This window comes from Phalacrocorax carbo, assembly GCF_963921805.1.
Source record: "Phalacrocorax carbo chromosome W unlocalized genomic scaffold, bPhaCar2.1 SUPER_W_unloc_8, whole genome shotgun sequence".
NCBI classification, from domain to species: domain Eukaryota; kingdom Metazoa; phylum Chordata; class Aves; order Suliformes; family Phalacrocoracidae; genus Phalacrocorax; species Phalacrocorax carbo.
The window spans coordinates 410,910-433,586 of record NW_026990259.1 but is presented as its reverse complement, the minus strand read 5'-3'; the positions used below and the strand labels follow the sequence as shown (position 1 = coordinate 433,586).

The 22,677-nt window shown below is 45.9% G+C and overlaps 1 protein-coding gene across 5 annotated transcripts in view; it reads right to left on the bottom strand.

The window, feature by feature from the left end:
• Positions 1-8,534, bottom strand: part of LOC135310912 (F-BAR domain only protein 2-like) — a 64,942-nt gene extending 56,408 nt beyond the window's left edge. For all 5 annotated transcript variants that reach the window (XR_010370857.1, XR_010370858.1, XM_064440038.1 and 2 more), the window contains exon 1: positions 8,430-8,534. Coding sequence is in view for 3 of the 5 variants with exons in the window: in XM_064440038.1 (XP_064296108.1) it covers positions 8,430-8,459 (30 nt within the window). In the remaining 2 variants the exon portion in view is untranslated. The remainder of the gene's footprint in view (positions 1-8,429) is intronic.
• Between the last annotated feature and the right edge of the window lie 14,143 nt (positions 8,535-22,677).

Here is a 22,677-nt window from a genome sequence, read left to right as displayed (position 1 = left end):
AGGGGTTGGAAGGGACCTCTAGAGATAATCTTGTCCAACCCCCTGCTTAAGCAGGCATACCTAGAGCAGGGGGCACAGGACTGTGTCCAGGTGGGGTTTGAATGTTTCCATGGAAAGAGACTCCACAACCTCTCTGGGCAGCCTGTTCCACTGCTCTGGCACCCTCACAGGAAAGGAGTTTTTCCTCATATTCTGGCGGAACTTCCTGTGTTCCAGCTTGTGCCCATTGCCCCTTGTCCTGTCATTGGGCACCACTGAAAAGAGTCTGGCCCCATCCTCCTGACACCCACACTTCAGATATTTATAAGCATTGATAAGATCCCCCATCAGTCTTCTCTTCTCCAGGCTGAACAAACCCAGGTCTTTCAGCATTTCCTCATAAGAAAGATGCTCCAGTCCCCTGATCATCTTTGTATCTTGTAACATTAGGAAAAAAATCTCATTCCCTAACCATTGTATCAATTAGTCTTTAAAGTATGAAATTGTATGAACTTTCTTAAGATCTATATAGTTTACATTGTATACTGCACAGTCATGGTTAAGTAAGCATGACTAAAGGACCCCAGCTCATTGCAAGGAGGAGGACGACAGCCCCCACCCTGAAGATAAAAGGGTACTCCTGGACTACCCAGATCATGCCAGCATCTAAGCCCTCTGACACCTCTGTGAAACTCTCCCCTTATCATAGAATCATAGACAAATAACTGTATCAAGACCGACACCAGGGACATCTAGATCAGGAAAGAAGCAGGTGTATGATGCCGCCACAGAATTATAGTTGCTTTGCAAAACAGTAGTATGTGTGTGTTAAGTAGTGATTGGTCAAATCATGTTGTACCTGAATAGCTTGAAAGGTATAAGAACCATGTGTAAAACTGCATGCAGGGTGCCCCAATTTGAATGGGGTACCTCATGTGCATGAATAAAGAATTACTCTTGTAATTCTATACTTTGCTTCCTAGCCTCTTTCCTCAGTCGGCACAGGCCAGTTGTGAAATTTTCGTAACAATGAACACAGCAGATATTGGAGATGAGACCTTCCACTCCCATTCAGAAGCAATTACCATCCACTGCTATGACAGACAGACAGTGAAGTCAGATGCAGATTCTTCTAGAAGCTGGATCTTGGAGAAAGAGGAATCTCTTTTATCATTTATATCAGGTTATATGCAACAGACTTCCACATCAGTTTGAAAGACCATTCAGAATGTCATTTCAGGGCTAAAACACCATCTGTTGAGGAAGATCCCATAATTACTCAACAGAAAACAACTGTAAAACTGTGTATGAGAATGCAAAATGTAAGCAGTCCCCTCTCTATGTAGGCTCCATTTAATTACTTTGAAGTTCATTAGCAGCTTTCTCCTTTTTCCCCTAGAGCTAACAAAACTCTCTTCAGAAGCTAGTGTTCTTGTTGAAGTTTCCCATTTTACACTGCCATAAAAGAGCTCTTCTTTGGATATAGTATAGATGTGTCCTGACAGCAAGCCATAAGAGCAGACAAGACTTCAAATACAAGTAAACACTTCACTTAAATAAGCCTACAATGAGTCAACTTTGTATACAAAATAAATTGAGTAATGGAAAAAGAGGGCAGACAGTCCTTCCATATCCCTTCATCAAGAAATACCTGCAGTGATTTTCTCATGGAAATGAAAGTAACCCTGGCAGCAACTGTGAACTCAGAATTCAGCATTTCCATGACTTGTACATAACAGGAAACAGATTACAAGAACCCTGTTTTACTAAACTACTTAATAGACTTTGAAAAATTTTAAGAATAAGTTTGTGTTGCATATAAAAGATTATTCTGAGTTTAAAACTTATGTTTGGTAAAATAGCCAGAAATTTTTGGGCAATCTGTAGCAGCATTTATGTTTCTAATAAAATCGTATAAGTGGAAGCTCTGTCTACTTTGGACCAAAACTGCTCAACGTTAACATCTATTAGTGTAAAAAGCTAATAGTCTCTTATAGCACCCCCTTTTTACTCAATGTAAACAAATGTTTCTCAACTATTAAGGTGATTCTAAAGTTCCCATGACTGGTCAGATACATACTACTTGTTGAGCTAATGTGAGAAGCAAGAAGAGGACAGCTGCAAATACTGTTTTCAGTGAAAAAACAGAGCAGATGAGACTATAAAAGGCACATGCAGTTCTCAAACACATTTTGATTTTGGTCAAACTTCAGAAGCTTGATGAGAGAAGTTCAAAGTTTGACACCCACCCATCTGCCCCAAGTTCAGCAAGTAAAGAAACATTTTACAATAAGTGAATTATCATAATTTCAACCTATGCTTTTATAACATGCATTAGCAGTGGTTAAGCATGCACAATCATTATTCACCCCTATTCAGCCCTTTAAACATGACCATATCACCACATTACATTGAAGAAATGGAACAGACCGAGAAAAATAATTTATAATCAAAGGTATAGTTTAAGTCATAACCCGCTTAATCCTCTTTTTAAAATAGCCTACCAAGCCCACAATTTATTCTCCAGGAAGCAGGCAGATAAATATTCGAATTGCAACATTTGCAAGCGGTACTCCAATTTAACTACAAGATTTCTTTTTAACCGTAAAAAGTTTAGGTCCCTAATTTACTTCAAATTGTCATAAAATGAACATTGGATAATCTCCAAATTAAGTTTCCAAACCCTAGTTAAAACTTACAACTGCCTACAGCAAACAAGATATATCAGTGAAATATAACCAAAACAACCACCCCTCTTGTTAGATAAACACTAACTAGGAAAAGCCTAGAAAAGAATTAATTTGTGAAATAGAGTCACTTGCTTCAATTTTTGGGGTGAGAATTGAAAAATTTATATCCTTTGCCTCTTGTTTTGATCAGCTCCAGAGAAGTTGTACAACAGCTAGTTTTACACTTAAAAGTACTACCCAGACTATTCTGTCAGATAGAATGAAAAAAAAAACCACACATCTGGCCAACAGATTATGCATGCAAGAATCCTAATACAGATAAATCATAATGGCATAGAAGTCCTTCTGGTACAAAAATTTTGTCTGTATCAAGAAAATTCCAGAGTTGCTCCACAGTTACAACAATATGCCAAATAACAACTGTAAAAATCCATTGGGGGGGGGGGGGGGGGGTGAGCACAACTCCCTCATACAGACAAAGTATTTGCTGAAACTATGTACAGCATTTGGAACTATGTTCCAAATAATTAACCAAAACCTACAAACAAAGAAAGACTACACTAGTCATTATGGTTTGTCCATTTCTATTGTCAACTTCTTTTCATTCACCTAACTGCAGGTAAATTTAAACTGATTTTAGATGCTCTGATAAACATCACTGTCATATTGTTTCAACTGTTGCTGCTTGCTGCAGTTTCAAATAAGTAACATGTGTTTCATACCTTCCACCTAGGCAATTACTCAATGGACCCTGTATACGTGAAAATATTCCTCTGATTAATATCATGGCATTATATTTTTGAAAGCTAGCTAACAGTAATTTTCAGTTACCAAGTCCCTGAAAGAGCTACATGAAATTGAGGAACCTGCACAAAAGATCCAGTTTTGGGGAATAAAATGGCAAGATAGACATCATCTGATCCCAATGGACGCGATCAACAAAATAGCAGCCATGTCTCCACCAACTAGTAAAAATGAAACACAAGCTTTCTTGGGCATTGTGGGTTTCTGGAGAATGCATATTCCAAATCACAGTCTGATCGTAAACCCTCTCAACAACAAGGCTTTAAAGAGATTAAACCAGAGATAGTTCATGCAGTAGGCCTTGGGCCAGTCCAGGCAGGACAAGATGTAAACAATGTGCTCTACACTGCAGCCAGGGAGAATGGCCCTACCTGGAGCCTCTGGCAGAAAGCACCAGGGGAGGCCTGAGGTCGACCCCTAGGGTTTTGGAGTCAGGGATACAGAGAGTCCAAAGCCCACTATACTCCAAATGAAAAAGAGATATTGGCAGCATATGAAGGGGTTCGAGCTGCTTCAGAAGTGGTTGGTACTGAAGCACAGCTGCTCCTGGCACCCTGACTATCAGTGCTGGGCTGGGTGTTCAAAGGAAACGTCCCCTCTACACATCATGCAACTGATGCTACGTGGAGTAAATGGGTTACGCTGATCACCCAATGGGCTCAAACAGGAAACCCCAGTCTCCCAGGAATCTTGGAAGTGATTATGGACTGGCCAGAAGGTAAAGATTTTGGAATACCACCAGAGGAGGAGGTGACACGTGCTGAAGAAGCCCCACTGTATAACGAACTGTCAGAAAATGAGAAGCAATAATACCCTGTTCACTGATGGGTCCTGTTGCCTTCTGGGAAAGCACCGGAGATGGAAGGCTGCTGTATGGAGTCCTACACGACAAGTCGCAGAAACTGCTGAAGGAGAAGGTGAATCGAGTCAGTTTGCAGAGGTAAAGGCCATCCAGCTGGCCTTAGACATTGCCGAATGGGAAAAGTGGCCAGTGCTCTATCTCTCTACTGACTCCTGGATGGTGGCAAATGCCTTGTGGGGGTGGTTACAGCAGTGGAAGCAGAACAACTGGCAGCGCAGAGGCAAACCCATCTGGGCTGCCACATTGTGGCAAGATATTGCTGCCCAGGTAGAGAACCTGGTTGTGAAAGTATGTCATGTAGATGTTCACGTACCCACAAGTCAGGGCACCGACATACATCAAAACAACCAGCAGGTAGACCAGGCTGCCAAGATTGAAGTGGCTGAGGTGGATCTGGACTGGCAACATAAGGGTGAACTATTTCTAGCTCGGTGAGCCCATGACACCTTAGGCCATCAAGGGAGAGATGCAACATACAGGTGGGCTCGTGATCGAGGAGTGGACTTGACCATGGACACTATTGCACAGGTTATCCATGAATGTGAAACATGCACTGCAATCAAGCAAGCAAAGCGGGTAAAGCCTCTGTGGTATGGGGGACAATGGCTGAAATATAAATATGGGGAGGCCTGGCAAATTGACTATATCACACTCCCACAGACCCGCCAAGGCAAGCGCCATGTGGTTACAATGGTAGAAACAACAACTGGCTGGCTGGAAACATATCCCATGCCCCATGCCACTGCCCGGAATACTATCCTGGGCCTTATAAAACACATCTTATAGTGACATGCACCCCAGAGAGAATTGAGTCAGACAACGGGACTCATTTCCAAAACAACCTCATAGACACATGGGTCAGAGAGCACGGCATTGAGTGGGTGTATCACATCCCCTATCACGTACCAGCCTCTGGGAAAATCGAAATATACAATGGACTATTAAAGACTACACTGAGAGCAATGGGGGGTGGAACATTCAAACACTGGGATACACATTTAGCAAAAGCCACCTGGTTAGTCAGCACTAGGGGATCTGCCAATCGAGTTGGCCCTGCCCAATCAGAACTCTTATGTACTGTGGAAGGGGATAGAGTCCCTGTAGTGCATGTAGAAAATATACTGGGGAAAACAGTCTGGGTTCTTCCTGTCTCAGGCAAAGGCAAACCCATTCATGGGATTGCTTTTGCTCGAGGACCTGGGTGCACTTGGTGGATGTAATCTTCATCCTCAGGATGGGGAAGTCCAACATGCACCTCAAAGGGATTTGATTTTGGGTGAGAATATCCAATTAACTGAATGGCATGAGGTTAATTGCTATATAATACTGTATGTCATCACTCCTATGGTTGCTATATACCATATCAATGGTATTACAGTATGAATCTCCCATATTAATGAAGAATAAACTTTGATTAAACCAAGCAAAGTGCAGCAGTGTTGGAACCAGAACTGGCTTCAGCATGCAACAATCCACCACCACACACCATCAAGCCTGCCCTGAAAGACTGTTGTGACAGATAGAGCCCAAAGTCATGAACTAAACGGACATTTTAGAGGGATATCTCATAAACTAAGGGAATGAGATATATTTTATATAGATACACACACACACAGAGATAGGAAAAGATAGGGAAAGTTGCAGTGATTAACTGGAATATACTGGAAAGGGTAGGAGCTGGGCATGATGTAAATGGCATAGAATAAGGGGTGGATATTGTCATGGTTTTAGCTGGGATAAAATTAATTTTCTTTCTAGTAGCTGGTATAGTGCTGTGTTTTGGATTTAGGATGAAAATACTGTTGATAGCAACAACTAAAACATCAGTGTGTTAAGTAGTGCTTATACTAGTCAAGGACTTTTCCAGCTTCCCATGCTCTACCGGGTGCACAACAAGCTGGGAAGGAGCATAGCCAGGACAGGGGCACAAGAAGCCAGGAGGGGAGGGGGCACAGCCAAGACAGCTGATCCAAACTGGCCAAAGGGATATTCTATATCACATCATGTCATGCCCAGTATATTAACTGGGGGGAGTTGGCCTGGGGAAGCAGCGATTACGGCTCAGGAACTGGCAGGGCATTGGTTGGCAGGTGGTAAGCGGTTGTATCACTTGTTTTTTCCCTAGGTTTCACTTATCTCTCTCTCTCTCGTTGTTTTCCTTTAAATATTATCATTATTTTATTTTAATTATTAAACTGTTTTTATCTCAACCCATGAGTTTTCTTACTTTTTCCCTTCAGATTCTCTCATCCATCCCACTGGGGTGGGGGGAGTGAGGAAGCAGCTGTGTGGTGCTTAGTTGCTGGCTGGGGTTAAACCATGACAAGTATTCACCTGATGTTTACACTGGCAACATATCTTCAGTTCTGAAAATTTTGAGGAGTTTGAACACAAAAGCAACCCAGCAATTTAAATTTTCTTCTTCCAGCTTCAATAAACTAAAGATCAGCTCCAGAGAAGCACTATGCATATGAAGAACAGATATTTTTATCTATATCTAGATAATTAAAAATATTTTTTTGAACTAAAAGATGAAAAGTTGTCAACTCATGCTAAATGCATACACGGAGGAGACTGAGCAAATATTGCAACAGCTCTCTCAAAACTGAGCATCTAAATGCATGCCAAGCAGAAGAGTAGCACTGCATAAACATGTGAATGGAACTCCAGATGGAAGCGTGACAAGTCTCATTATCACTCATATCACATAAATGCATATGAGAATATGTCATGCTTATTAGAGCAAGCCTCTTCACAAAGCTAAGAGAATTAACAGCCAGCCCTTGCATGTTACGATAGAACTTGAAAATAAAGGAATCTGCCTCACAACCATTCTCAAAAATCTACAGGTAATACCAGCAATTAAAAAGATAAAATAAAAAGAATTAATGAAAACCAATTTAAACTCACATTTTTATATCCCTGAACTTCCAGACTTACTATGCACAGCATTACAGAGACGCGTTTCAGCTATACACAGAACTTCCAACAGTTGAATTAAATTGATTTAAAACAATTAACAAATATATACTGACTGACTTAGAAGTGGCTTATTTTGGTTGACCCAAAACAGTTTAATAGACTCACAATTAACAAGAGTATCACCTGCATCAGGCAGTTTAAAAATCAAGCTTATGTCAAAGCTTATACAACACTCTAGTAGTACTAAGATTTAAGTAAGTCAATGATAACAAATACTTTTTATTCTACTGTACCAGTATGAACGTAATCAAAGTGACAAAACCTAGCTACCTATAATGGAAATAACTTACAAGAACACTTTAATGTTTCAGACCAGCTACGGTCACAATTAAAACAAGTTTCATTTCATGCAAGGTTCAGTAATCCAAATCCAGATTTTAAATCTTTCTCCATGTATAACTACTCAATTAAAAATATTTATATCTGCACAGAGATGACTGACAAATTACATTTCTAAATCAAACTGGGAGAGTCTGTTGTTTCTCTAGCTGGCTGCTGTTCAGGTTGTACCTTCTATCATGCAGACAGAAATGAGCTGTCAGTACAAAAACATGAAGTTCTGAAATGCAGTTTTGCTTTTGCATGATACAACTGTAAGTTGTTACAATTAGTACCATTCCCCCAAACCACCGCATTGTATGGGAGGCTTAACGAAAAGAGATCAGACTGTAGTAGAAGCCCCATCTACGCACCGCAGTGGCTGCGAGAGCAAGACCCCCTAGCAAAAGGTCTCCCGCTCGTATCTGCACATCCCTTGGCTCAGCAAACCCTCTCCTCCATCGTTTCTCCCTAACAGACCACTGAGCGAGGCAGGGGCAGTGCGCTTCCCCCACGGCCCGGCCCGGCCCGGCCCTGCAAAGGCGAGGCGAGCCGCGACAGGCACAGGAGGCCGCCGCAGGAGGCATAGAGTGCCGCGGAGGGGACGGCGGCCACCATCCTTCCGTCGCGCTCCCCACGGCAAGGCCCAAGCCCAGTCACCAGGGTGGCATAAGAGTCAAGGCTGCTCCCGCGGAGAGTATGCCGGCTGCTCTGCGCTGCACTGCACTGCACCGCACTGCGCCCTGCCCGCCCCACCCGTGACACGGAGGAACCGGCCCGCGGCACTTCCCTACCCAGAAGTTTTCCACGAAGTACGCCATCATCGTCCCGGCCCTCAGCGAGCCCGAGCCCGAGCCCGAGCCCGAGCCCGAGCCTGAGCCTGAGCCTGAGCCTGAGCCTGAGCCTGAGCCTGAGCCTGAGCCTGAGCCTGAGCCTGAGCCCGAGCCCGAGCCTGAGCCTGAGCCTGAGCCTGAGCCCGGCCGCCTCAGCCACCGAAACACAACGGAGGAAACAAGCACCGCCACGACACGTTACCCTCCCAGTTACGACCCAACCACCTCCTTCCACACAGCTTGACCACCCCCCGTTCTGCGCATGTACCCAGCGGACGCCAGGCGCCGCAGCTCCTGCACAGGCGCGTCGCATTCCCCCCGCCCCGGGCGGAGGAGCGGCGCACGCACGCCCAGAGCGCCGGCCCCACCGCGGCTAAGTGCAATCTCAGAAGTGAAGAAACCCTGATCTCTATAGAAATATTAATATACTTGCAGAAGCCAGACTCAGAAATCTTGAGAAAAATCCCCTTTAAAATATTCAGTAACCACTAAGGACTGACTATACTGAAGGCTAGAAAGCATGCAAATTATTTGACAGACAGGAGAACAGATTCGTGCTCTTTGAAGTGGCTTCATAAACAAGCATCCTTCCAGCCACATAGGATAGGACCCTTTAAGGCAGCTGATGACTACTAGGCACTTTATTAACAAAGTGTAGCTTACCCTCTCCTGTACTTCCTCTTACAGGGTTTTACAGTTTCAGTGACAGGCTGTTTTTAGGAAAAACAATACATTTCTAAAGTCAAAGAGGCTGGAAAAACTGTTTATTTCAAACCTTTATCTTCTTCAATGATAGTTCAGTTTTCCAGACCCTTCTTTTGCTTAATGTAGATTATTAGCCAGTTGGGATCATTTTTATTGCTGGACCAGAATACAGATCCACTGAATTTCTGTCTGGGGCCAGTCTGTACCTGGACTGCTGCTTTTCAGTAACAATATCTTTAGATATTCTTCATTGCAGAGTCAGCACCACTGGTCTCTTTCTGGGACCCCAAAAAGTTCCTATTCTACCTTAATGAGATGATTCGCTGTTCAAGACAGCAGTTAGCTTTTCATTATTGACTAAAAATAGAGGACCAGGTCTAAGCAATGATGTGAGGGGCTGCAGCTTGCAGTCCTATGCACACAAGTGGTTAAGTGCTTTATCCAAATTTTATCTATGATTTTGTCAGCACAACACCAAATTAGTATTTATATCAATATGTCAGCATGACTCATTCAATAATAATAATAAAAAACAAAAATTCCTATTGCATATTATTAGCAGCTTTCATGGAACATTCAAGTAGCTTTCTAGATTACTAATTTTTTAGTAGAGTTAAAAAATTCCTTTCCCATTTTTGCCATCTACACAAGTATGAGGTTAAAGAACCACAACAATATACCTCACAGTAAGGGTATGAAGAACTAAAGAGACTTCTTGGCTATACTAGTTAACAGTTATATTTAATGAATACAATTCTCATTTTGAAGTGATGCCATTTGACATTAATATGGGTTCCATATGTGTGAAAGGAGGTATTTAGCTCAGAGTTCACCTCTCAGAAAAGCATCCCTGATTGCACAGTTTGCTCTCTGCATATCCATTTAACCATCCTTCAAGAAGGAAATCTTGCAGGTGCAGGAGCAGGCTGTCCCATGTGCTGCTAGACAAACCAGCAGGGAAGACAACCAGCCTGGCTGAACAGAGAGCTTTTGCTGGCACTCAGGAAAACAAGGAGAGATTACCAGTTTTGGAAGAAGGGGCAGGCAACACAAGAAGAGTATGGGGATCTCCTTAAGTCATGCAGAGAGAAAATTACAAAGGCAAAAGCCCAGCTAGAACTCAACCTGGCCACTGTTGTAAGGGATAACAAAAAATGTTTTTACAAATATGATAACAACAAAAAAAGAACCAAGGAGAATCTCCATCCTCTATCAGACATGGAGGGGAACATTGCCACCGAGGATGAGAAGGCTGAGGTACTAAATGCCTTCTTTGCCTCAGTCTTTAATAGTCAGACCACTTACCCCCAGGGTATTCAGCCCCCTGAACTGGAAGGCAGGGATGGAGACCACAATAAACCCCCATAATCCAGGAGGAAGCAATTTACGACCTGCTGAGCTACCTGGACACTCACAAGTCTATGGGGCTGGATGGGATCCACCCAAGAGTACTGAGGGAGCTGGCGGAGAAGCTTGACAAGCCACTCTCGATCATTTATCAGCAGTCCTGGTTAACAAGGGAGGTCCCAGATGACTGGGAGCTTGCCAATGTAACACCCATCTACAAGAAGGGCCAGAAGGAGGATCCAGGGACCTACAGGCCTGTCAGCCTGACCTTGGTACCGGGGAAGATTATGGAGTGGTTCATCTTGAGTGCACTGTCCTGGTTTCAGCTGGGATAGAGTTACATTTCTTCGTAGTAGCTAGTATGGGGCTATGTTTTGGATTTGGTCTGGAAACAGTGGTGATAATGCAGAGGTGTTTTAGTTGTTGCTAAGTAGTGCTTACATTGGTCAAGGACTTTTTCAGCTCCCCATGCTCTGCCGGGTGCACAAGAAGCTGGGAGGGGACACAGCCAGGACCGCTGACCCCAACTGACCAACGGGATATTCCATACCATGTGACATCATGCTCAGTATATGAAGCTGGGGGAAGAAGAAGGAAGGGGGGGATGGTCAGAGTGATGGCATTTGTCTTCCCAAGTAACTGTTATGCGTGATGGAGCCCTGCTTTCCTGGAGATGGCTGAACACCTGCCAGCTGATGGGAAGTGGTGAATTAATTCCTTGTTTTGTTTTGCTTCTGTGCGCAGCTTTTGCTTTATGTAGCTGTACGCTTCTACGGGAGAACTTATCTTGGGCCGCATACCTCCGGGACACAGGGCTCTACCCACCCTGGGGACAGTGATGCACAGACATCAATATGATGGATACAAAATGTCCGTTTATTTAGCTGCGTCACACGCTTATATAGCTCTTGCGCTTCCTGTTCCTGCCACTCCTATGGGGAGGAGTCTATCTTTCCGTCACATCCCGTAATCTTCCGGTCACTGATCCCTGTCTATTCCCCTACAGCTTTATCTATTAAACTGCTTTTATCTCAACTCATGAGTTGCCTCACTTCTACTCTTCCGATTCTCTCCCCTGTCCCACCAGGAGGGAGGGAGTGATCGGCTGTGTGGTGCTTGGTTGTTGACTGGGGCTAAACCACGAGAGCACTCACCAGGGACGTGCAGGACAACCAGGGGATCAGGCATGACCAACCTGATCTTCTATGACCAGGTGACCCGCCTAGTGGATGAGGGAAAGGCTGTGGATGTTGTCTACCTGGACATTAGTAAAGCCTTTGATAGTGTCTCCCACAGCATTCTCCTAGAGAAGCTGGCGGCTCATGGCTTAGACAGGCATACTCTTACTGGGTAAAAAACTGGCTGGATGGCCAAGTCCAGAGAGTTGTGGTGAATGGAGCTAAATCCAGTTGGCAGATGGTCACAAGCAGTGTCCCCCAGGGCTCAGTTTTGGGGCCAGTCTTGTTTAATATCTATCAGTGATCTGGATGAGGGGATCGAGTGCACCCTTAGTAAGTTTGCAGACAACACCAAGTTGGGCAGGAGTGTTGATGTGCTTGAGGGTAGGAAGGCTCTACAGAGGAATCTGGACAGGCTGGATTGATGGGCCGAGGCCAACTGTATGAGGTTCAGCAAGGCCAAGTGCTAGGTCCTGCACTTGTTTCACAACAACCCCATGCAACGCTACAGGCTTGGGGAGGAGTGGCTGGAAAGCTGCCCGGCAGAAAAGGACCTGGGGATGCTGGCTGACAGTCGGCTGAACATGAGCCAGCAGTGTGCTCAGGTGGCCAAGAAGGCCAACAGCATCCTGGCTTGTATCAGGAATAGTGTGGCCAGCAGGAGTAGGGAAGTGATCGTGCCCCTGTACTTGGCACTGGTGAGGCCGCACCTCAAGTACTGTGTGCAGTTTTGGGCCCCTCAGTACAAGGACACTGAGGTGCTGGAGCGTGTCCAGAAAAGGACAACGAAGCTGGTGAAGGCTCTGGAGAGCAGTTCTTATGAGGAGAGGTTGAGTAAGCTGGGGTGGTTTAGCCTGGAGAAAAGGAGCCTGAGGGGAGACTTTATCGCTCTCTACAACTACCTGAACGGAGGTTGTAGTGAGGTGGGTGTTGGTCTCTTCTCCCAAGTTACTAGCGATAGGATGAGAGGAAATGGCCTCAAGCTGCATCAGGGGAAGTTTAGGTTGGGTATTAGGAAAAATTTATTCACTGAAAGAGTGGTCGGGCATTGGAACAGGCTGCCCAGAGAGGTGGTAGAGTCACCATCCCTGGAGGTATTTAAAAGATGTGTAGATGTGGCACTTCAGGGCATGGTTTAGGAGACATGGTAGTGTTGGGTTGATGGTTGGACTTGATGATCCTAGAGGTCTTTTCCAACCTTAATGATTCTGTGATTCTATGATCCTCCAATATTTTCAGCTTCTGGTTTTATAAGTGTTAATACTAACTTATTTTCAGCAATCAGTTATCTAAAAGGGTATAGGTCATCTGAGATGTATCATTATATATGCTAAGTTGCTACATGAAAGAACTTGTCAGATATGATACTAAAGATACAGTACATCTAGACTACAGACATTAATACAAATGAAATATAAAGATTGTGTATTGTATTTTTACCTACAGTAATTAACTTAATACGCCCTATGTCTAAGCTATTTGAAAATGGATTATGAGCTCTGGGTAAAATACATGAACCTACAACTGAACACAGTGATATTTTAAGATGAAAATAGAATGAAGATAAAGTATCCAAATAATCTGAAATATATTTGGAATTACATTATTTCATATCATAATGAACTGCCAAAGAGCCAGTTGATATTTAAAGATCTCTAGAAGCTACAAAATTAGTAAGAAACCAATTCAGGTAAAATATATAATCTAACACTGTACTTTAAAGAGAACCTGAAGAAGCAGATGGAGGTAAAGCCATTTTATATACCAGGTTGAGGATATGCCTTGAAAAATGCATTTTCTTTACTGTCCTTGTTAAAAGAACTACACAAAGAATCTTGATAGGTAAACAGGTATTTATACTACCAGTTGAGATAGGTTCCAAAAGATTATGAGCACCTGAAGAAGATATAAAAAAACCAGAGCTGTTTACCACTGTGGTGGAAAACAGAAGATGGGGAAAGAAGATGACAAAGTGAATTGTTAGGTAAATCCCTTTCAAGAGTCATTTAACTTTGCTAAGTACTGTCAGGTTATGTTGTAGGATTTCAACAACATCAGGAGTATGTTCTAAACAAATAATTGTACCTGAATACTTGCAGACATTACCCAGAAGTTTCATAATTCACTTGCTTAAGACCTACACATTACCTTCATGACTAGAGATTTATTGCAGCCTTTTTTTCATACAAAAAGTGTAATGAAATCCCATAGACAAAAGTTAAAGCTAGAAAAGCTTAGGAAAAAGATGTCTAGAGTAAGATTGTAAAGTTAGCAGTGAATACAGCTAATTTGAAATAATTTATTCAAAGTGTATTGGGAATTCTCTAACAATCTTTAGACAGGCTATGCCCTTTTCTGAAATATATACACAAACTGAAATTATGGCCTGATGAGAGATCACTGATGAGATGATGGCCTACAATACAGTTCTGGGTAGGATGAATGTTTTAAACATTTTTTTTCTGAATTTAAGATAAACAAAAATAGTTGTGCACACAGTTATAGATAGCCACATTTATTACATAAGTCAGCTGAATTTTTTTTCAGTTTTGTGTAATACCTCATCAAAGTGTTACCTGTAAATTAAAATAACTCCTGAAACAGCCAAAGTATGTTTAGAGAGGAGACATTGTTTTATTCTGCACAGAGTGTAAGGTGGAATATTTCCACAAATCAAGCACGTCTACTGGAGGTCATTTTGACATTTATACATGACAGTTAACACACCACGCCTATCTAATACATAATCATTGACCTGACTGAGCATCCTCTTCTTCCATTGGTCTCTATCTTTTCTGCTTAGTTTTAAAGCTGCACTGTGATTTTAATTCATTGTGTGTAGGGGAATAGACAGGGATCGGCGACCGAAAGATCACGGGATGTGACGGAAAGATAGACTCCTCCCCATAGGAGTGGCAGGAACAGGAACCGCAAGAGCTATATAAGCGTGTGACGCAGCTAAATAGACGGACATTTTGCATCCATCATATTGATGTCTGTGCATCACTGTCCCCAGGGTGGGTAGAGCCCTGTGTCCCGGAGGTATGCGGCCCAAGATAAGTTCTCCCGTAGAAGCGTACAGCTACAAGTGGTGACCCCGACGTGATTAGAGGGGAGGCTTGGCAGGTTCGCCGGGGGGAAAAGAGAGCTTGGGGCAGGCAGGGGCGGGACGGGGAGCCGCAGGTCGGCGGGCGTGCCATGGATTCAGTCGTAAAGGTACTGAAGGGATTGGGGAAGGAATATGGTACTTCGATATCGAAGACGCCTACCTCAAAGGCCATCCGATGGATGATTACGCAGGGGCTCATACGAAGTCCCGCAGACATATTTAATAAGGATAAGTGGGTGAGGATTAAAGAGGAGTTAGCCGAAAGGGCTATGATGGGAAAAACCCAGTACATACAGCTCTGGGGAAAGATACACCGATTACTATTGAAAGCTCGGGATGATCAGGAGACGTGGCGGCAGGCGCGGCTGTGCCTGCACGGTGCTACAGGCGACAGTAGCCCGGAAATAGACCCAGGAGGGGCAGTGGGGACGCAGACAGGGGCAAGCATCGCGGGGGATGGGAAAGAAGGGGAGAGTTCGGACGGAGTAGCCTGGCCAGCGACTCAGTCTGAGGCTCCCAAGGAGGTGGATCGGGAAGCGGCGGTGTTCCCTGTTGAGCCAGCAGGACCCTTGGAATGCCCCCCCCGCCCCGCATACCCCTGGGATGATTTGGCACGGGCGCGGGAGCCCGCGCGCGGGGAGAGTGACGTGGCAGCGGACGCAGCGGGAGTGACGGAGCGGAAGGAGAAAGATGACCAGCGCCGGAAGCAGCGCCGGCAGCGGCACCGCCCTCTGCCTGACCCCCGAGACTGGCTCCCGGGGCAACCCTTGAGATGGGAGTCGGACGAGGAGGGGGATTGGGGTGCCTGGAGGGGAGGACAGGGGGGAGTATAGAACAACTTCGAGTAGCAGCGAATCAGAAGTTGGGGGAGAAACCGATGCCCACATGTGGGAAGAGAGAGCAGCTTGCCTGCGGCGCGCAAAAAAGAGGCACAAAACAGCAGAGACTCGGAGGACCAGTCAGAAGGAGGGAGGAAAGGGACCGCCAAAAGGGGAGGTCCGGGGCGCTGCAGCTCCGGAGGGGTCTGCGGAGGACGTGCTGCGGCAGCTGCAGCAGGCTATGCGCGCACTAGGGGAAGTAACTCGGCAGCAGACAGGACTCTTAACGAAGGGTGCACCCCAGCGACAGTCAGTTGAGTTACCTAACTGGCGGCTGATAGCCAGAGATTGTAGCCTCGATGGAGTAAGGATAGAGATGCCCGGGATCTTCCCTGTCCGATTAGCTCCAGGAGGAGGAGTGGAGTGGACGCCGATAGATGCCAAACTAGTGCGAAGTTTATGGCGAGAAATTAGAGAAAAGGGGCTCGAAGTACCCAAGAGTAGCGTAAAGCTTGGAATATTGTATTAAAACACGGCATTGCTTACAATAGCACAGGGCAGGCAATAGTAGAACGCGCTCATCGCACCTTGAAAGCAAAAATAATACAGCTTGGGGAGGGGGAAGGGTATAAGGAAACTATACCCATAGCAGCTCAGCAAACTATTTTAATGCGTGCATTATATTCGCTTAATCATTTTATACGTGGGCAGGAGCAAGTTACAGCAGTGGAGAAGCACTTTGGCAAAGCTCAAGCAGGCAAGCGCTATCCGCAGGTACGAGTAAGGTTCCCAGGCAGTGAGCAATGGGTGAGAGGATGGAAACTGAGATGCCTGGGGAGGGGCTACGCCGCGGTTGAGAATGAGGGGCGCATAGAATGGGTGCCTGCAAAGTGTGTGAAAGCAGAACTGTGCAAGGATGTACAATGAATAATCCCTTTCTGAGTTGTCTCTTGCAGGGTCTGCTGACATGGATCCTCATGCTAGCCGTACCATTGGGAAAAGAAATGAGCTCCTTGACAAGATCGCAAGCAATATTGCAACGAGAGCAACACTGGAAAGGGTGGCAAAAGAGAGATATAAACTAGAACTGGATAGTAATAATTGGGGGGATCTTGTTGTGTGTAGTAATCATGGTTACTTGTGGGCTGCCATTGTTATGCTGTGTTATAAGACAAATCAAAGAGCGCCTGCGAGCGTTACATGAATATAGACCTGACCGCAATATGTATCCGCTTACGCAAGTAGCTTTGTAGAATTTTAGTAGCATGGGGAGGGGGAGATGTAGGGGAATAGACAGGGATCGGCGACCGGAAGATTACGGGATGTGACGGAAAGATAGACTCCTCCCCATAGGAGTGGCAGGAACAGGAAGCGCAAGAGCTATATAAGCGTGTGACGCAGCTAAATAGACGGACATTTTGTATCCATCATATTGATGTCTGTGCATCACTGTCCCCAGGGTGGGTAGAGCCCTGTGTCCCGGAGGTATGCGGCCCAAGATAAGTTCTCCCGTAGAAGCGTACAGCTACAATTGTGCATGCTCAGAAGGACCATGTGTGGGGAGGGGTAGTCCTTTCGTCCCTCAATTGAGTGGTTGCAATCTTCCCCTGAAGGAATTACCTTTCCCAAAGTTACTGTGCTTCTGCAATTGTCTAATTTTTCAGTGCCTTCTGGGGCAAGATGTTCCCTTTTATCACTGGTGACTTCACATCTGGCCTTCCCTTATCTTCACAACCTTCTTTATATGAGGATGTTTCCACTGTCAGTCCTTGAAGTTCTACTAATTTGTATTCTTTTGAGAAGATTCTCATTAGTGAGGCATACATTGCTAATACCCTCTTATATTTCGTAAGCATTATTTACTACCTTGAATATTCTAAAATTCTCAGCTGTTAGTCTCTACTCCTAACTGTGATCCTTTCTTAACTGCTACTAACTCCTATGCTATTCCATTTTATCCAAGAAGAATATACACATTTGAGGCAACAAAAGTCCTTTCAAAGCTACTAATGATTTTTGTGTTTTATTGAAACATTTACTAGCAAGTTTTAACTGCATTGCTTTCAACATTCTTGGAATGATGTATTCAATTAGGCTGCATCATCTGGCTCACTGTATACTTCAGTGTGCACTTCTACTCATCTAGTCACCAAGCTTGATTGCATCCCATTGTGGTGGGTTGACCTCGTGTAGCTGTACGCTTCTACGGGAGAACTTATCTTGGGCCGCATACCTCCGGGACACAGGGCTCTACCCACCCTGGGGACAGTGACGCACAGACATCAATATGATGGATGCAAAATGTCCGTCTATTTAGCTGCGTCACATGCTTATATAGCTCTTGCGCTTCCTGTTCCTGCCACTCCTATGGGGAGGAGTCTATCTTTCCGTCACATCCCGTAATCTTCCGGTCGCCGATCCCTGTCTATTCCCCTACATCTCCCCCTCCCCATGCTACTAAAATTCTACAAAGCTACTTGCGTAAGCGGATACATATTGCGGTCAGGTCTATATTCATGTAACTCTCGCAGGCGCTCTTTGATTTGTCTTATAACACAGCATAACAATGGTAGCCCACAAGTAACCATGATTACTACACACAACAAGATCCCCCCAATTATTACTATCCAGTTCCAGTTTATATCTCTCTTTTGCCGCCCTCTCCCAGTGTCGCTCTCGTTGCAATATTGCTTGCGATCTTGTGAAGGAGCTCATTTCTTTTCCCAATGGTACGGCTAGCATGAGGATCCATGTCAGCAGACCCTGCAAAGAGACAACTCAGAAAGGGATTATTCATTGTACATCCTTGCACAGTTCTGCTTTCACACACTTTGCAGGCACCCATTCTATGCGCCCCTCATTCTCAACCGCGGCGTAGCCCCTCCCCAGGCATCTCAGTTTCCATCCTCTCGCCCATTGCTCACTGCCTGGGAACCTTACTCGTACCTGCGGATAGCGCTTGCCTGCTTGAGCTTTGCCAAAGTGCTTCTCCACTGCTGTAACTTGCTCCTGCCCGCGTATAAAATGATTAAGCGAATATAATGCACGCATTAAAATAGTTTGCTGAGCTGCTACGGGTATAGCTCCCTTATACCTCTCCCCCTCCCCAAGCTGTATTATTTTTGCTTTCAAGGTGCGATGAGCGCGTTCTACTATAGCCTGCCCTGTGCTATTGTAAGCAATGCCGTGTTTTAATACAATATTCCAAGCTTTACACCATTCTTGGGTACTTCGAGCCCCTTTTCTCTAATTTCTCGCCATAAACTTCGCACTAGTTTGGCATCTATCGGCGTCCACTCCACTCCTCCTCCTGGAGCTAATCGGACAGGGAAGATCCCGGGCATCTCTATCCTTACTCCATCGAGGCTACAATCTCTGGCTATCAGCCGCCAGTTAGGTAACTCGACTGACTGTCGCTGGGGTGCACCCTTCGTTAAAAGTCCTGTCTGCTGCCGAGTTACTTCCCCTAGTGCACGCATAACCTGCTGCAGCTGCCGCAGCACGTCCTCCGCAGACCCCTCCGGAGCTGCAGCACCCTGGACCTCCCCTTTTGACGGTCCCTTTCCTCCCTCCTTCTGACTGGTCCTCCGAGTCTCTGCTGTTTTGTGCCTCTTTTTTGCGCGCCGCAGGCAAGCTGCTCTCTCTTCCCACATATGGGCATCGGTTTCTCCCCCAGTTTCTGATTCGCTGCTACTCGAAGTTGTTCTATACTCCCCCTGTCCTCCCCTCCAGGCACCCCAATCCCCCTCCTCGCCCGACTCCCATCTCAAGGGTTGCCCCGGGAGCCAGTCTCGAGGGTCGGGCAGAGGGCTGTGCCGCTGCCGGCGCTGCTTCCGGCGCTGATCATCTTTCTCCTTCCGCTCCGTCACTCCCGCTGCGTCCGCTGCCACGTCACTCTCCCCGCGCGCAGGTACCCGCGCCCGTGCCAAATCATCCCAGGGGTATGCGGGGCGGGGGGGGCATTCCAAGGGTCCTGCTGGCTCAACAGGGAACACCGCCGCTTCCCGATCCACCTCCTTGGGAGCCTCAGACTGAGTCGCTGGCCAGGCTACTCCGTCCGAACTCTCCCCTTCTTTCCCATCCCCCGCGATGCTTGCCCCTGTCTGCGTCCCCACTGCCCCCCCTGGGTCTCTTTCCGGGCTACTGTCGCCTGTAGCACCGTGCAGGCACAGCCGCGCCTGCCGCCACGTCTCCTGATCATCCCGAGCTTTCAATAGTAATCGGTGTATTTTTCCCCAGAGCTGTATGTACTGGGTTTTTCCCATCATAGCCCTTTCGGCTAACTCCTCTTTAATCCTCACCCACTTATCCTTATTAAATATGTCTGCGGGACTTCGTATGAGCCCCTGCGTAATCATCCATCGGATGGCCTTTGAGGTAGGCGTCTTCGATATCGAAGTACCATATTCCTTCCCCAATCCCTTCAGTACCTTTACGACTGAATCCATGGCGCGCCCGCCGACCTGCGGCTCCCCGTCCCGCCCCTGCCTACCCCAAGCTATCTTTTCCCCCCGGCGAACCTGCCAAGCCTCCCCGCTAATCACGTCGGGGTCACCACTTGTAGCTGTACGCTTCTACGGGAGAACTTATCTTGGGCCGCATACCTCCGGGACACAGGGCTCTACCCACCCTGGGGACAGTGATGCACAGACATCAATATGATGGATACAAAATGTCCGTCTATTTAGCTGCGTCACACGCTTATATAGCTCTTGCGGTTCCTGTTCCTGCCACTCCTATGGGGAGGAGTCTATCTTTCCGTCACATCCCGTAATCTTCCGGTCGCCGATCCCTGTCTATTCCCCTACAACCTTGGCTGGCCACCAGGTGCCCACCAAGCTGCTCTGTCACTCCCCCTCCTCAGCTGGACAGGGGAGAGAAAATATAACAAAAGGCTCATGGATCAAGGTAAGGACAGGGAGATCACTCACAAATTACTGTCACAGGCAAACCAGACTCAACTCAGGGAAATTAATTTAATTTATCATAGAATTATCATAGAATGGTTTGGGTTGGAAGGGACCTTAAAGGTCATATAGTTCCAACGCCCCTACCATGGGCAGGGACACCATCCACTAGACCAGGTTGCTCAAAGCTCCGTCCAACCTGGCCCTTCAACATTTGAGGGGTTGGGGCAATTTATTGCCAATTTACAATAGAGTAGGATAATGAGAAATAAAATCAAATCCTAAAACACCTTCCCCCCACCCCTCCCTTCTTCCCAGGCTCAACTCCTAACTTCTCTACCTCCTCCCCCCAAGTGGCACAGGTGGATGGGAAATGGGGGTTGTGGTCAGTTTGTAATGCTTCATCTCTGCTGTTCCTTCCTCCTCACACTCTTCCCCTGCTCCAGCGTGGGGGCCCTCCCACAGGCTGCAGTCCTTCACAAACTGCTCCAGCATAGACCCTTTCCAAAGGGTGCAGTCCTTCTGGAACAGACTGCTCCAGCGTGGGTACCCCACAGGGTCACAACTTCCTTCAGGGCACATCCACCTGCTCTGGCGTGGGGCCCTCCACAGGCTGCAGGTGGATATCTGCTCCACCGCGGACCTCCATGGGCTGCAGGGGGACAACCTGCCTCACCATGGTCTTCACCCGAGGCTGCAGGGGAATCTCTGCTCTGGCACCCAGAGCACCTCCTCCCCCTCCTTCTTCCCTGTCCTTGGTGTCTGCAGAGTTGTTTCTCCCACATATTCTCACTCCTCGCTCCCAGCTGCTGTTGTGCAGCAGTTTTTCCCCCTTTAATATGTTATCACAGAAGTGCTACCACCATCACTGATGGGCTCAGCTTTGGCCAGCGACGGGTCCATCTCGGAGCTGGCTGGAACTGACTGTTGGACATGGGGGCAGCTTCTGGCATCTTCTCACAGAAGCCACCCCTGTAGCCGCTGCCCGCCCCCACCCTCCCCCCGCTACCAATACTCCACCTTCATCACTCTTCTGCTCTGTTGCTACCAAAAGCATGTTTCATCAAATCAACCATAAATCAAATGGAAGGATTAGAAAGCATTAGTTAACATCAGTAGCTACAAACTGCTACAGTTTACTGGCTGTAAATTCCATTTTGACTCTTTCCAGTCACACTTCAGCCCTGCATGAAAAATCCTTTGCAATTTGTAATATATTCAAGGAGATGCTTTACTACAGATACACCATACTAAGTTTTCTCATCTATATGCTACATAAGAGGGGAAAACAACATGATAAATTATTATGCTGTAATAATATCAAGTACCCATGTACTCCTGCTCAAATTTTGGCTAACAGCTCATGCTAAGGCCTGATGCATGCTGGGAGCGGCACCATTAGGTCAAAGCGAGGACACCAGGTAGGCAGGACAGGGGGCCAGAAAGAGCTAAAGGGCCATGATGCAGCCATTATCACCTGCATATTGGTGTCTCTTGCAGCCATCATGTTTGCATATTAAGTGTTTGGCAGTTTCATCAGAATCTGCTAGCTCATGGAAATGGTATAGACCAAACCTCCAAGCTTACCCAAAAAGCTTTTCCAGTGGATCCAACAGCAGCTGGACTGCTGAAGCTTTCCTGCTTCCCAATGTGATAGAGGGAATGCCTGCACCGTGATGGAGGAGGAAGGATGGGCACTCTCACTCTTGGCTAGGGAACTAATCTTGCTCATAGGTGCACGAGTTAAGAGTTACGGGTTATGAGTTGCAAGTTATGAATTGGAGAACTTGCAAGTGAGAAACCTCATAACTTGAGGGGTGAATAACTTAATTCAGGTGATAGACTAGTCTGGGGAAAGGGGACGGAGCCCTTGTTTGTTGTGTTATATTTCTTAATGAGCTCATAAAATAAAGTTTAATTTACAGAGTATGTTGGCCTATAAATTTGAGAGATCTAAATGGACCGTGACAACCCATTCAATGGCTAGCTGAATTTATACTGTTGATGTATCAATATATTTGATATTGCATACATATGCTTTAGGTACTTACCTTCAAATATGTCAGTTTGAAGCAGCTTATTTGCAGTCAACTAATAAAAAAAAACTAAATGAAGAGACTTAAGTGTTTAAAGGATTTGAATTAA